Source organism: Echeneis naucrates, chromosome 11, assembly GCF_900963305.1.
Source record: "Echeneis naucrates chromosome 11, fEcheNa1.1, whole genome shotgun sequence".
In the NCBI taxonomy this organism is placed as follows: domain Eukaryota; kingdom Metazoa; phylum Chordata; class Actinopteri; order Carangiformes; family Echeneidae; genus Echeneis; species Echeneis naucrates.
Window position 1 is genome coordinate 6,982,878 of NC_042521.1, and position 14,906 is coordinate 6,997,783.

General features: G+C 42.6%; 3 protein-coding genes across 5 annotated transcripts; 2 read left to right on the plus strand and 1 right to left on the minus strand.

The window, feature by feature from the left end:
• Positions 1-137: 137 nt before the first annotated feature.
• LOC115051323 (1-phosphatidylinositol phosphodiesterase) lies at positions 138-2,348 on the minus strand. The gene is made up of 3 exons (XM_029514699.1): positions 2,281-2,348; positions 1,410-1,980; positions 138-519 (listed from the first exon to the last, which is right to left on the minus strand). The coding sequence occupies exons 1-3, from the start codon at positions 2,346-2,348 to the stop codon at positions 232-234; spliced, it is 927 nt and encodes a 308-aa protein (XP_029370559.1). The 3' UTR covers positions 138-231.
• Positions 2,349-5,543: 3,195 nt separating this feature from the next.
• Positions 5,544-7,620, plus strand: rpz2 (rapunzel 2). The gene is made up of 2 exons (XM_029514570.1): positions 5,544-5,623; positions 6,594-7,620. The coding sequence occupies exon 2, from the start codon at positions 6,623-6,625 to the stop codon at positions 7,310-7,312; it is 690 nt and encodes a 229-aa protein (XP_029370430.1). The 5' UTR covers positions 5,544-5,623; positions 6,594-6,622; the 3' UTR covers positions 7,313-7,620.
• A 434-nt stretch (positions 7,621-8,054) lies between these two features.
• Positions 8,055-14,007, plus strand: krit1 (KRIT1 ankyrin repeat containing). 3 transcript variants are annotated; one of them, XM_029514131.1, is made up of 17 exons: positions 8,055-8,168; positions 9,122-9,294; positions 9,414-9,570; positions 9,795-9,887; positions 9,963-10,092; positions 10,181-10,424; positions 10,571-10,686; positions 10,821-10,964; positions 11,082-11,238; positions 11,505-11,612; positions 11,859-12,015; positions 12,117-12,268; positions 12,355-12,521; positions 12,682-12,769; positions 12,866-13,072; positions 13,393-13,509; positions 13,699-14,007. In XM_029514131.1, exons 2-17 carry the CDS (start codon positions 9,193-9,195, stop codon positions 13,786-13,788), a joined length of 2,229 nt encoding a protein of 742 aa, XP_029369991.1. In that variant the 5' UTR covers positions 8,055-8,168; positions 9,122-9,192; the 3' UTR covers positions 13,789-14,007. The 3 variants fall into 3 exon arrangements, with proteins under 3 accessions (XP_029369991.1, XP_029369992.1, XP_029369993.1); XM_029514132.1 differs by lacking the exon at positions 8,055-8,168 and adding an exon at positions 8,202-8,436; XM_029514133.1 differs by lacking the exon at positions 8,055-8,168 and adding an exon at positions 8,202-8,419.
• The last annotated feature ends 899 nt before the right edge of the window (positions 14,008-14,906 follow it).

The following is a 14,906-nucleotide window of genomic DNA, read 5'->3' on the forward strand; positions in this document are numbered from 1 at the left end:
GTGTTGTTTATTTAGGTTACTTGGTGAATGACACAATGACAAGTTACACCTCACTATTTCAGTCAAGCCACAACATCTGACTTTGGTGTCTATAGTGATCGCTCATTGATTCGGTCTTTGATCAGATGACTGTTACCTTTACATGTTAATTCTGGTTCAGGCATTATTATTAAAATCATTGTTCTCAGAAAGGAAATAATTTGTTGCCTCAGTAGGAGCTAAATCTAAGACCTATCTCTTCTTTACCACCTCCAGTTGGAAGTCAATGATCGTTTTAATCATGGGAGCACCAGGGAAGTCCATGCATATGATTCCTAGGCGCTGGTTCATGTCTGTCTTGGCCTCAAGGTAATTGTACAGTAGTGCATTGATGCGCCGAGCGACAGCTCGAGGGTAAGCAAACAGGCCGGCTCCACTGCTGTAGGTGAGAAATATCCGAGTCATATCTCCTCCAGGTGAAGCCTCCAGGTGTTTGTAGACGCTCTGCCATTTGTCCTCCACGTGCAAAAGAGTGGGAACCTACAGAGAACAGCAAACTTGCAGTCACCCATTAAAGCATTTTAGGTTACTGTGATTCCAATGCAGGCACATGGTTGCATAACCAGAGAATATTGCCTGATCTACAGGTAATAACAACGCTGTGGCATTCACCTGTTGTCCTGATTGACTGGGGGAAAAAATACAGACTCCATTCTCATGCCTGATAGATCAAAGATTTCATGTTTCGTGTAAAGTAAAAATGTAAACACGATCAAATAAACTTTTGAGAGGAAATCTACTAACCATAAATATGGAAATCCGGTATCTCTTAATTTCTGATCATTCTGAATAAAAGATGTGACTAATGGTGCCTCTTATGTGCAGGTATTACATCTTGTGAATGATCTGTGTCAACAAAATATTTGTACGTACTGATGAATGTTTTATCTAAATTTTAGATGTTTGCAGGTCACAGCACCTATGATGCTTAGCCAGAGTCTCCTAGGAACAGAGCATGCAGGTGACCACCGGAGAGACAGTTAACAGCTCGGGTTAGCAGCCCATAGCAACCCAAAACCTCCACCCGGCCTCTGATTGGCAGCTGTCGGCTGACATTCCCACAGCACACTGCAATAACTTCCCTCCATCCGGACATGACCATCACCTGAGAGGCTTCAAAACACCTGATCATGCTGGAACTGACAGTGCCTTGGGAAGAGCGCATTGAGGAAGCCAACTACAGAAAGCATGCCAAGTACCAGGGACTAGAGGAGAGGTGCAGGGGCCTGTGGGTAGCTGCTGGCTCGCAGGGGTGAGGGTGTATGTTCTGAGTGTATCCTGGAGATGTTTCATGAATACTGTATGTAATTTAATTAGGTAGATTCACTAAACAAATCCTAAAAAGCTTTAAATTCCTGAACAACTTTTACCTTCCAGTAATCTGCTATGTCCAGGGAGTTGTAGCGCATACCCAAGTCTGGCCCGTAAAAGTCCTGCAGGAAGATGAGTTTTCCTCTGGCCTCTCCCATGGTTGGCACCAGCTGGCTGTGCCACAACAGGTCCCAGTGAGCGTAGCGGTGGATGTAATCTACCAAAGGGTGATAAATGTCATAGGTCTCACTGAACTCCTCCCTTACACGCATCAACACAGTCTCACTGGGATACTCCTGCAGGAACTCAACCACTCCCTCCAGCACATCACCAAAGTGTGCCCTTTGATAGGAGATCCCATGATGGATGGTCAGGTTCCCCATGACATTACGGACGCGGATGTCCAGAAAGCGGACACCTGCCCGGAGTTGAGAGGCCAGGCTCCAGCTCTGGCATTCAGCATACACACCGCCGTATAGAGCCATGGTGTTGTGGGATCCAGGCATGGTGACCTGAGACAGCAGTCGATCATCAGGGATACTGGCCATCCAGGACAAGTTGAGGAACTCCGGGTTGGCTGTGTCATCGTAGTCAGGTCTCTGAATGGCACTGTAACTCAAACCAGTGATGCTACAAGAGACATTTGTCAGACACGTATTCTGCCATGTCAATGCATCGGCCTTTAAACATCAGCCACCTCACTTTTAATATAAGGACATTTATTTGTATATATCTTTCCAAGTAAAAAAGAAATGGAAACAAGTAGAACAAGTAGACACAGATTAATGTGACATAAAATCACTTTGCACTTTAATATTCACTCATAAATCTTTTTTGTATGTTTTTATATACTTGTATTTCTGGTATGGTTGGTCTGGATGGTAATAAACATTACATAGTCCATCTGTGGCATGAATTCAACTTACTCACCAAAACAGGACCAGTAGCTCTTTTAACCCTTTCTGAGTTTTCATTGGGCGTTCTCTGATTATCATCATGTTGAATTTTCAGTTCTCTTCTTCACGGCCTATGACCAGCAGAGGAACAGATAAAAATAATATAACTGAGTTAGACAGCTGGTTAAATTGTTTCAACATGAATACAAAATAGGTAAACAAAAGTTCATTCTATTTAAGTAGCCAGTGCAAACAAAAACAATCTCGAGATCTATTTGTAGTAGTTGATCAAGAGCAAGTATTTTAGGAATGAAAAGCAGATATGAAACAACCAAAATGTTAAATGTGAAATGTTTTCACCTCCCGAATTGAGGGTGCTTAAGTCAAAATGCCTGAAATGAAACTCAGTTTTTACTTAACACTAATTTAAAAAAAAAAGAAAGAAAGAAGAAACTTTCCCCGCGTGGCATGGAGGTATGTCAGGCAATTAAAAACAAAAAACCGTGGAAACTATTTGATCCTGGTCCAGACTGACCCCAGTTCACCCCTCTAGGCAAATTCAATGGCAGGAGTAAAGCTTTCTAATCCCAAACTGAAACAAGCCATCCACTGGTGCTATGTCAAACCTGCTGATGTGTCGATGCGCTGCTCTGGTTCACTCTGGTTCCTACCTGAAACCAGGAGGTCTGTGCTCTGGCCCTGGTGCCTGGAAATGAAGGAGACAAAATGAGAGTCCGTGTCTCAGCCTGGGATTTTCCTGTGGGAAACATTATGGATGAGCTGAGCTTGATGTGAGCACACTGGGGTGCATGTCGAGGGGTGTGTTTGTTCAGAAAAAACAGGTTGATGTAATACTTTCCGTTTTCAAATCCCAAACTAAAACTAAAGGCTCTCTGAAAATATTACTAAGAATCAACTTTCTTTAAACTAGGATGGCGTTTTCCCCCAGTTTATTATTTTAAAGGGCCAGTTAAAACACAAACTCTGGTCAGTAGGCAGACATTATAACTTTAAAACAATTTCCTACTGCAACAGCGACTTTTTTTGTATCAAATGCAGGTGTGCAATTTCCCAAAGTGTTTCTTATCAGCGAAAGCCCAAAAAAGGCCTACTATTGATAAGGTCAACATTCTAGATTAAGAAAAAAATAAAAGTACATCATTTGGCATTTGTTAGACTCTCTATAACTGCTAACAGTGTAAATTAACTGTGTGCGCAGGCTTCCGGTCGACCTCGACGCTGAGGTTACCATCTTTACCAAGTATGTGCCAGTGAGGCAGTAGAGACTGTTAGAAAGCTCTGTACACACCAGAGCTAACATCAGCCTTGATCAAATTTGCACCCTTCTGCACCTCTGCTTTCCACCATATTAAGTTTTTTACAGACAAACACGGCCGTGCCACAGTTTGGTCTGCTGGTTGGTGACCCATGGACTGGCTCTGTTCAAAGATATGTCTGAACATTTGTCAAATTAATTTATCTCAATCTGACCTCAGGTCCATCAGGTCCATCAGGTCCTGAGCAATGGGGTGTGTGTGTGTGTGAGAGAGAGTAGGACAGTCTGCAGATGTGATGTTTTCCCTATTTCTCCTACCACAGAAGAATATATATATATTACATAACAAGCAGCTGGGGCAACGCGTGGGCCCTTTGCTTCCCCTGTTGCTGGCTGGACCGGGGGCGTGCTGTTCTCTCTTTCTATCCACTCCTGAGCCTCAGCCCGGTAGCTTTGCCAATAAACCAGTACCATGGCCAACAAAGTTAAACGCAGATGGCAACAGGAGGAGTATGACAGACTCCTCCTTCGCAGAGTAAAACTGTTTCAGCACAACAAGGCACCAGGAGAATTCATTCTGCCTGTCCCAGCTGCTGAACAGAACAGGTTTTAAAAAAATAAAAAACAATAAATAAATAAATTACATGACACACGTGTCCTTGGTTGAAAAATAATTGATTGGCTGTAAATACATTTTATCAGGGTATAAAGATCTGGGAGAAATCGGGAAGCTGAGGCGGAGGCCTGACCGGATAAATCTTTCTGTTACACATAGTTGCATGTTTCAACTCCCCCTACAGGTAAAAAAAAAAAAGACATAGAGACATCTTATTATTATGGGCTTTTAATTGCCTTTACTTTGTTTTCCATTTGGTTTCAATTTGATTTACCATAGTCTGATGGCTTATTGAGCTGTAACCACAGAACATCAGGCCATGTTCAGACCTGGTATTAACATCCATCCATCCAATCACAAGTGGATCAATGTGAACACACACAAGAGCCATTTAAGATCCAGAGAGTTGGTGACCTTCCTGTTTTCCCTGTGCCTGCTTGGGTTTACTCCAGATCCTCCAACTTCCTCCAGCAGTCCAAAGGTTTAGGTTGACTGGAGTCTTGAAGGTGAGCAGTTGTTTGCCTCAGTTTGTCAGCCTTGTGATTGATAGACGGACACACACACACACACACACACACACACACACACACAAAGGTGTCATCTACCAGAAAAAAAGCTTTGAGATTTTGGCCCTTTGACACCTGGTACCCACAGGAATCTTTTCCTACATGTCATAAAAAAACCACAGCATTTGTGTAAAATCAGCATTGGTCCTTCTTGTCCTCGTGGGCTTTGACAATGTGACAGTTTAACCTTGAATCTGAGGTTGCTAAATGAAATTTTGACATGACTAACTACTATTTACACTTGTACTTGTTTCACTTTCACAATGATAACTTCTGAAGGTTTTGAATGAGAAGAGCGACCATAAGACTTTTTTGAAAGTCAGTATTTTTAAGTTTGATAGTTTGAGGACACTAATTAAAATCAAGACATATAATATTGTATTCTGGTATTAAAAAAAACAAACATACTGTGAAACGTCATTTAGGACACAGATCATTAATATAGAGTATATAAAATATTTAAACAGATGCATGTTGTCACATTTTTCCTTTTTTACAGTGGATTGTATGATTCCTTGCAGTAAAGTTTGGTATCTATTTGAATTTATTTTTATCTTCTCATTAACAGTGTCACCGTGAACAGAATCAATAGCTATAAATACTGCTGACAGCATTTTTTCAACATTGCGTACAATAAGATATAATAGCTGGTATTTGCTCACAATACCAGTTTGGTATCTTCAGAGACTACTAACAATGAAAAGGATAGCCTGTCAGTCAACATCTCTGTAGCAGCTTGTGGTTGGAGCTGAATGAATTGCACATCATCCAATCAGCACAGAGCGTGCATCAGTCACTTCCTTGTGATTACTCCCATATTTGGCCGGAAGGGGCAGTCCTTTTTACAGACCAAGGAAGAAAATGGTGGAGAGGGGAAGCAGACGGCTCCAGTAGAGGGACACCAACAGCTTTATCTCTTGTGAGTAAACATCTGCTGCCTCTGTGTTTTACTATTGCATATCTGAAGGATGGTTGGATTCTGGGTGATCACTGAGTTAACTGGGGTTGATGAAATGAAATGAAAGGAAGTAAATGATTGAGCATTTGTATGTGTGCTTGGTTAGAAATCAGGAAATGAGAAAAAAACTAACTGGAAAACAAAGCAGCAGCACATTTCAGGTTCGGGTTAAGAAAGAGCTACGGGAGGTTACAGGAACTGTCCAGGATGACAGAGCCAAGGTCTGCTCCCGTAACCATTCCTTTATTTACTGTCTTTCTTGTTATGACAAATGAAGACGCATCCACAACACTAAGTAAATGTTCCAGCAGGACATTGAGAAGGATGATTATGTCAGAACTATGAGGAAAAATTAGAGCAGATACAGCAGGTCAGTATATTATAATGTGCCATCTGTACTGCTGTGCTCTGATGCTTCAACATACACAATATTCTATAAAATAATCACACGTGCTGTCTTTTTTTAATGATCAAATGTGACTTTGTGGGGGGAAAAAGAAAGAAGTTTCTCTTGAGCTGCTGAGTTGAGATGTAATTATTTTTGATGTCTGATTCACCTTTTGCGTTATATAAACTAAAATGTTTAATGTTCACTGGTCCACAAATAATTGCTGAGCTTCGCAGTTGTTGGTAAAACAAATCACGTTATTTTAACACATCAACTTGGGCTTAGTGAAACGGGTCATATTATTTATTTTCAGCCAAAGTTTTCTTCTTTGCTCACATGTGGACAGCATGTGTATCAGCCCAGATAACACAAGCCCTCATTGTGGGTGACCTGTTGCCAATAGCTTTAGTGTGTAAGATGACACCTTTTGCATACATGCAGCAACTGGTGACATGTGGGCCATGGCCCAGGAAACTCAGAGCTGGGGATCTTACTTTTAAAGGCCGATTCCTTGTCTTTGACTCTCTGTGATCTCTCTCTCAGCATACAGTGACAGAAGGAAAGCAAAAGTCATGGCTGATAGAGGACAAATTAAAAAAACTGCGGCCTCAGTGCTTCTCTGCGTTGAAAAGGTGTCCGACTTTGCCTCCTCCATCAACCCCGTGTTTGGCATTGTCTCCTCCCTGGTTGGGGTGGTTCGCAAGGGCCTGGTCAACGAGGAGAGTCACGAACTGGATAAGGATTTCCAAGAAATCCACACCAAACTAGAGAGCATCTCCCAAAAGAACAAACAATGCCTGGGGCAAATCCGCATGGATGAAATAAACGAAAACTATGGCAAGTACGAAGAGTACATCAAGCACCAGTACGAAGCCTTCAACAAGATGGTGGCACGGGTCAGGAAAGATCCAGATAACACCCAGCAGTACATGGAGGACTTTGAGAAGATATACGAGAGAGACAAGAGCGACATGAGCCTGGATGTGTACTACCGAGGTGTGATGGGTACCAGCACGTTCGGAAGACCCCTGCTGATGGTTTATCTAGAAAACTGCAACGGCGACCATGAGATCATGGAGTACCACTGTTCGCACATCGCCCACCTGTTCCACATGGGCCTCATTGCCCTCATGGGCTACACAGCTGTTACAGAGGACGATGAAGATGAGGTGCGGGAGAAATGGTCGAAGAGGGTGGTGGACATCCAGCAGAAGATGCAGGAGGTGCTCAGTCAGTGCGAAGAGAAGACCAAATCATCCTGAAGGTGGACTGACAGAGACGGGACCAGGTCTGACTTCGGCGACATCATGGGGAACATTATACTACACTCTCAGTGGACCAATGAAAAAAAGAGTTTTACATCATAATATAAATACACATATAAAACCAAAGCCATGTTTGCACTTGTGTCGCATGTGATATTCATATTCCAACATATCGTTATTACATCAACATTATTTTGTTTGTTTCAGAGAGACCATTGTATGTTTCAGCTGCTTAATGTCACATACCAATAAATGCTGAAGTTTTGTACAATCTCTGCAATTAAATTGGATAAATTATTAATTTATTAAGTTGTGCATTTTTATTCCTAAATCTCCAATACACCAAAAATGTATACACTAAAGGTGATGATAATAAGGCCTCCGGTAATCTAAACTGGATTAATGCGGAGCACACACAAACTCAGCTCTCAGAGAATGAGACTGTAATTAAATTTGTTGGCCATGACTAAACACATCTTGAACTGAAGCTGGTTTGAATTCCAGAGAAACAAAGAAGCTGGGCTCACCCACAGAGATTAATTACTCAAATAGCAAGTCATCATAAGACGTCATCAAATAATGTCCAAATATTTAATGAATGTTGGAACAAGGTGCAATGAAAAATGTGAAACTTGTTCATTTCCTGAAAAACCTGCAGAGACAGCGCTGCTGCACAGAGTCCCCCTCACCGCCAGAGTTCTCTGTTTTCCGACAGCGGCTGCAGCACCGAAACGTAACGTGATTCCTCTGTTTGTGTGTGCGGCCCTGCCCCGAAAAAAAAAAAGGCCTGCGAGGCTTCATCCCTGCAGAGGTCCGAGTCCGGCCTGTCCGGGGGAAAGTCCCGTCACTTTCGGTGAGTTTTAGTGAAAAAGCGGCGGTGTGATCCGGATCCGGTGAGGGGGGGCTGGATCCGGCCGGACCCGGTCCGGCCCCGGTCCGGACCCGGTCCGGCCCAGCTGAGGTGGAGACCAACACATTTCAACACATCCGGAGACAAGATGTGCGATAGAAAGCAGAGTTTTCATCAGGGAGCTGGTCTGTTTGCTGTTTTCAGACATCAAACTTTGGTTTCCGGGGTGTGACCTTCCTAAAACAAATCAACAGGTTCATTTCCGAGCTCGGTATTGAATTATTTTGCAGTAAACATTGACAGATTTTTGGAAAATTATTAAGACAGTCGAAGTGTAGTTTATTATGCCTTTTTCTGTTTTGTATTTATATTTATGATTGTGTGAGCAGCAGGTTTAGCAGGTCAAACCTGAAAAACAGACGAGTCAATTATTGTGTCCTGAAATCCAAAATGACAAACATTTTAACATAATTTTTTTTACTTTTTTTAAGCAAAACTCTGAGTTGATGGCTTATCAGTTCAACACTTCAACACACCAAGTGCCACACTTGGTACATTATGTGAAAAAAGGCTATAAATAAAATTGTTGTGACTATACACACAACCTCATTATAACCTCACACAACTAAGAATTGTGCGATAACTATGATGAGGCTGACTTTTTGGCCTATAAATCCTTACCTGTCAAGATGCAACCAAATGCGATGTGACATGTTTGAGAATATAAAATAGGTTATTGATATGCTCTTTAGGATGTTTAATCAGTTTTAACTGTGTAATTGAATCGGCATTAGATAGATTCCCTCTGTAACACGGAAGTTCTGGTTCAGGTCAGCTCACGTATTGTATGAAAATTAATGATGTGGAATTAATGTAGAAAATTATTATGATTATTTGGGTTTAGTTTTTTTTTTTTTTACCTAGTTTGAATTTGCTGATTGTAAATGTTTTGTCAGGCATGCCGCTGCACAGCATTTGGCCTTTTTTGTGTGGGACACTCTGTTGGGACTGAGGAAAGTTTGGCACGATGGGCAACGAGGACTGTCTCGAGGATGTGTTTGTTGCTGTGATTCGCCCAAAGAGTCAAGTCAGCCTGAGCTCGAAGGAGTACAGAGCCAAAGCCTATGAGGTAAATCTGCTGAGTCTGACGGCTGATCATCTGCTCTTATCAGCACCTCATCCAAAGCTACAGAAGAAAGAGAATCTAATGAGTTAAAATGATATTTGTTTCTTCTGGTGCCTGTAAAGATCCTGTTGATTGAAGTGCCTTTGGAGGGAAAAGAGAAGAAGAAAAAGAAAGTTCTCCTGGCAACAAAGATCCAAGCAGGAGGAGACAAATCCAAATCCATATTGGATTATGTTGACGAAACAATCAGACCACTTTCGAACAATCAAGGCTTCGTAGGTGAGTCTCAGACATTTGTTGCATATTTCAACTTAAAAAAAAATGGATAGATGAGTTAGAGACAGTTGCCTCTCATCACCCCTTCCTCCTGTGACATCTTAAGGGAAACCATGATCTGCTCATGAGTTGTAACTGGTGCAACCAGATACAAGGATTACTCTATCTGACTTCTGAGTTTTTGAAGACTTTCAAACCACTGTCCTAATTGCAGTTCTGTGTTGCAGGTAAGCGTGTGGTGCACATGAAGAAGTTTCCACTTGATGGAGTCAACGAAGGGAAAGATGCCTCACTTTTTGTCGTGCCAGTCGGTGTTAAAGGTGAGCAAAATATCTGTGTCTGAAAGTGAAATTACAACTGAGACACGTTGAACATCAGTGCGTTTGTCTGAACAGACAACAGCAAGCCTGTCTTCAGCGCTGGGAGTCCCAGCTTCTACTGCTTCCAGGACATCATGCGGGTGTGCAGTGAGACCAGCGCTCACTTCTGCTCCATCACCTCCAAAATGCTCCTGGCTTTAGACAAGTGAGGCTATTTTTGAACACACATTCTTTCATTTGGAGGTAAACAACGCTGGAAGGTGGCTTTAATATTTTCTCCTTGACTTCCACAGATGGTTAGCAGAGCAGCACACCGTACCTCATGCCATTCCCGCTCTGTTCCGACCTGCACCCGTGGAGCGGGTGAAGACCAATGTCAGCAACCCGGCCTATAGCAGCGAGGGCAAGATGAGCGACGAGGGTTTGCACATGGGCTACACCGCCCTGGAGATCAAGAGCAAGATGATGTCCTTGGAGAAGGCAGACTTGTGCATCCTCAACCCCCTTTATGGCTCCGATCTGCAGTACACCAACCGGGTGAGAGAGCTGATCATACGCCAAGGTGGTTCTTGGAATGAGCTATTTGGGAATGTTGATTCAATGGCTCAAAGACAACATGACAACTATAATGTTTTAATAATAATAAAAGAATGTATTGATATATACTTTGCTTTTATTAACAGGTAGACAAAGTTATCATCAACCCGTATTTTGGGCTCGGAGCCCCAGATTACTCTAAGATCCAGATCCCCAAGAGGGAAAAGTGGCAACATGGCCCCAACTGTGTGACAGAAGACAAGTGAGCTCTCAGTGATTGATGGACCCAACTGTCATCGCTAACATCTTTGTATTTCCTCTCTTTTTCGTGTGAAATATGAAACAGTAAAATGCTATAAGAATGACGCTCAACGCAAACATCTGCTGCCTCTGCAGGGAGCGGCAGTGGGTGGATGACTTTCCCCTCCACCGCAGCGCATGTGAAGGAGACACAGAGCTGCTCTCTAAGCTCTTGGACAGCGGTTTCTCAGTCAAGCAGCTGGACAGTGACCACTGGGCTCCAATCCACTATGCGTGCTGGTGAGTCTGACGTTGGTCTCACTCGCTGAAGCATCTGCAGCATCTGAGACTTTATTTTTTCTTGGACTTTGTTGAGTATTGGTAAGTGTTATGGTTAATTTGTTTGCTTCCGTCCAGGCACGGTAAAGTCAAAGCAACTAAGCTGCTCCTGGAGAAAGGTAACTGTAATCCGAACCTGCTGAACGGCCAGCTCAGCTCCCCGCTGCACTTTGCAGCCAGGGGAGGCCATGCAGAGATCGTGCAACTCCTGCTGCAGCACCCCGAGATCGACCGGGTAGGAAATGTGATGGATGTGCTGTCTTTAGACTTAAATCTTTTTCTCTTTCCCCAAAGTTGCTGTGAACAGTTGTCAAACAGCTGTTATACATTTTAACCTGATATTGGTGCCAATATTACAGTCTGTTTTGCTTAAATAACACCCCCCCACACACACACACACAAAAAAATATAATAAATTTAGGACCTTCTAACAGCATTGATACAGTTCTCACTACCAATAATATGTAAATACAAGTAAACGGTAAATATCATCACCAACAGCACATAGAGGACCAACAGAAGAGATCACCCCTACAAGTGTGTGAGGAGAACAAACAGAACGAATGGGAGGAGACAGTGAAGCTTCTGCAGCAAGTCAGCGTCAAACCTGTGAGTCTCACATCACACACTGACTTTGTCTGCATCACAAACATGACAGCCCCCATTGATATTCGTGCCATACTTGGTCATTGGTTTTTGATAGCTTCTGTCTGAAAGGTTTTCATGGCAGTTAAGTATGTTTGTCACTAGATGGTGGTGTTTCCCTAAGCAGGTCAACGGCATTTTTAAGATTGTCTTTAACGTTGGGCTAAGTTATGCTTGGTTTTGTGAATGACGTGTGCGCGTGTTCTGCAGTATGAGAAGGTGCGGATCTACCGCATGGATGGCTCTTATCGCTCTGTGGAGCTAAAGCACGGCAACAACACAAGGGTACAGCAGATCATGGAAGGCATGCGTCTTTCTCAGGAGACCCAGCAGTACTTTACCATCTGGATCTGCTCTGAGAACCTCCGTGAGTCCACACGTTAAACGTCTGTTCTTCCAATGAGCCTGACAGCGACAGCAACCACAACCAGAGGAGAAAATATTGGTGTGTCTGTGTGTGTATATTAGACCTCCAACTGAAGCCGTATCATAAGCCCCTGCAGCACCTGCGGATCTGGACTGAAATTGTAACTGACCTGACAGTGCTAGACCCTCAAAGGGAGACTCCGCAGCTCTTCCTCCGCAGGGATGTCCGCCTGCCTCTTGAAATTGAGAAGAAGGTAGGCCATACACAGTCAACTGATTTCAGTATATTGTGTATTGCACTGAGAAGGTCTTCACTCTGATGCATACTGTCTCATTTGAGGTTGAAGATCCGCTGGCCATCCTCATCCTGTTTGATGAGGCCCGTCACTGCCTCCTGAAGGGCTTCTTTCCCGCTCCAGATAGCAAACTGATAACCCTGGCCAGCCTCCTCCTGCAGATCATCTATGGCAACTATGAGAGCAAGAAGCACAAACAAGGATTCCTCAAGTAAAAGACTTCTTTCAAATGAAGTTTGTGCTTAAAAACATTCAACAGTGATAGAATAAGTACACTTTTTTTGTCTGTAATGTCTGGTTTAGCAAATTTTATGGAATTGCAGGAATAATATTGAGATAAATTACTTTTCTCTGTGTTTTACTTTAAATAGTGAGGAAAACCTAAAATCTATTGTGCCGATATCAAAAGTGAAAAGCAAAGCTTACCACTGGACCAACAGGATTCTTCATGAATACAAAGTATGCTCGATGTTCTCAAAAAAATTCCCTTCTAAAGTCCGACCCCACTGCTCCCTGAGATGATCGAATGCCTGATTTCTCCTTCGGCTCCGACAGGCGCTGAGCACCAGTGAAGGTGTGAGCAAAGAGATGCACCACCTGCAGCGACTCTTCCTGCAGAACTGCTGGGACATCCCGACTTACGGAGCAGCTTTCTTTACAGGCCAGGTCTACACCAAGGCCAGCGCCAGCAATCACAAAGTCATCCGTGTGTATGTCGGGGTCAACACGAAGGGGTTGCACCTCATGAACATGGAGACCAAGGTATTGTGCCATATTTTAAACTCCTGCCGAATGCCAAATTTCCAAATTTGATCTCATTAAACTCAGGTGAACAGAGGTTCATCATCATCGATGCAGTCAGTCAGAGGTTTTTAAGTGTGTACGAAGCAAAGACACTATATCTGCAAAGGTGCACATGTTCCCTTTTTCATTATGTTCAGGTTGGAATGTCACAGTAAATAATTTCAATAATGTAGACCTAATGAATATGCTTTTTTATTTTATTTTATTTTTTTTTGCGTGACCTTTCAGTACCTCACTTTTATTTTGAAGCTTTGTGTGCTCGTTTGTGAAATTTCTAGGTCCTTCTCATCAGTTTAGAGTACAGCACATTCATGTGGCAGCTTGGACTCGCTGACCAGTACTTTCAGATACACAGCGGTGACAACAAAATGAACTTCATTGTGCACACAAAGCAGGTAACTACTCAAGGAGGTTTCTAAATTCAAGTGGTTCAAAATACTTTTGGCCATTTTTGTGTGTCAAGAATCAAAACACAAGCTCAACATTATGACAGCAATATTTTCTTAGGGACTCTACCTACGTTTTGAAATTGATAAATTGAAATAAAAAACCAAAACTCTTTCATGTTGATTATTTCTACACAGGCTGGCCTTATTGTGAAGCTTTTGATGAAGCTAAGTGGACAGATGACTCCTAGTGATAAAGCCATAACGGACAAATATGCCTACGGCTGAAAACTCTTGAAGAAGCTGCGGCTGCCGAACATCCCAGTTCAGGTTCTTCCTACTTTCACTGACTGCAAATAATTTTGGATCAAATGACAAATCACAAATGGCTCTTTATGTATAGTAGGCTTGCCAATATCTCTCACAACTTCACTTTTTTTTTTTTTTTATTCAATGTAAATATTTCTATTATTTAATGTTTTGTTTAAATAAAGTGACTGATGTATGGAATAACTGATTTTGATTGGAAGAATTCTATATTACAACTCTGAAATGTTTCATGTGTACAGCTCAAAAATACCTTCAGTTAAAGAGGCCCTACAAGAACTGGCCTCTGGAGGGGTCTGGTCTAGTTTCTAGTCTCTGAAGGGGTTTGGTCCGGTCCATTGGGCCCCAGCTCCGGTCCTGGAGGGGTCCAGTCCGGTCCAGAGGTCTCCAGCTCCGGTCCTGCAGGTTTTAGATGTTTCCTGCTCCAACACACCTGATTCAAATGATCAGCTCTGCTGAAGTCTGATCAGGAGTCACTCATTTGAATCAGGAAACATCCAGGACCAGATTTGGAGACCTCTGGTCGAGTAATGTTAGACTAGTGCAAAAGTAAGTAAGAGAGTAATGAGAGCATCAAGAGAAATGTAGTGGAGTAAAAAGTACAATATTTGTCCTTCAAATGTGGTGAAGTGAAAGTAAAAGTATCCCCCAAAAATAATACTGAAGCAAAGTCAAAAAGTGTCCTGAGGTAAATGTACTTCGTTGCTGTCCGCCTCTGCTGATTGGTCAGTGATGTTAGTTGGTTGGAGGGAAGTCTGTAACTCTTTCTGTTGGTAGGTGAACTCAACTGACTGCTGGGATCATCAACAGGTTTGTTATTTTAATGTTGATCTTTTTTTAATCGCAGGAGTCCTTAAATCCCTGAATGCCATCTAAATAACGTTCATACTGAATGAGGACACCGTTTCTTTCTGAACAACAGACGGCTAACTGTGGGAAGCTGGAAACACTTTGAATCTTCACGATGAACTTTAAATTAATAAATAAACTGTTCAGAAAACATAAAGTGTCACTTTACGGCCAAACCGGCTGTCGTCCTGCCGGCGATGACGTCATATAGCAAGACATCGGTTCAGGTA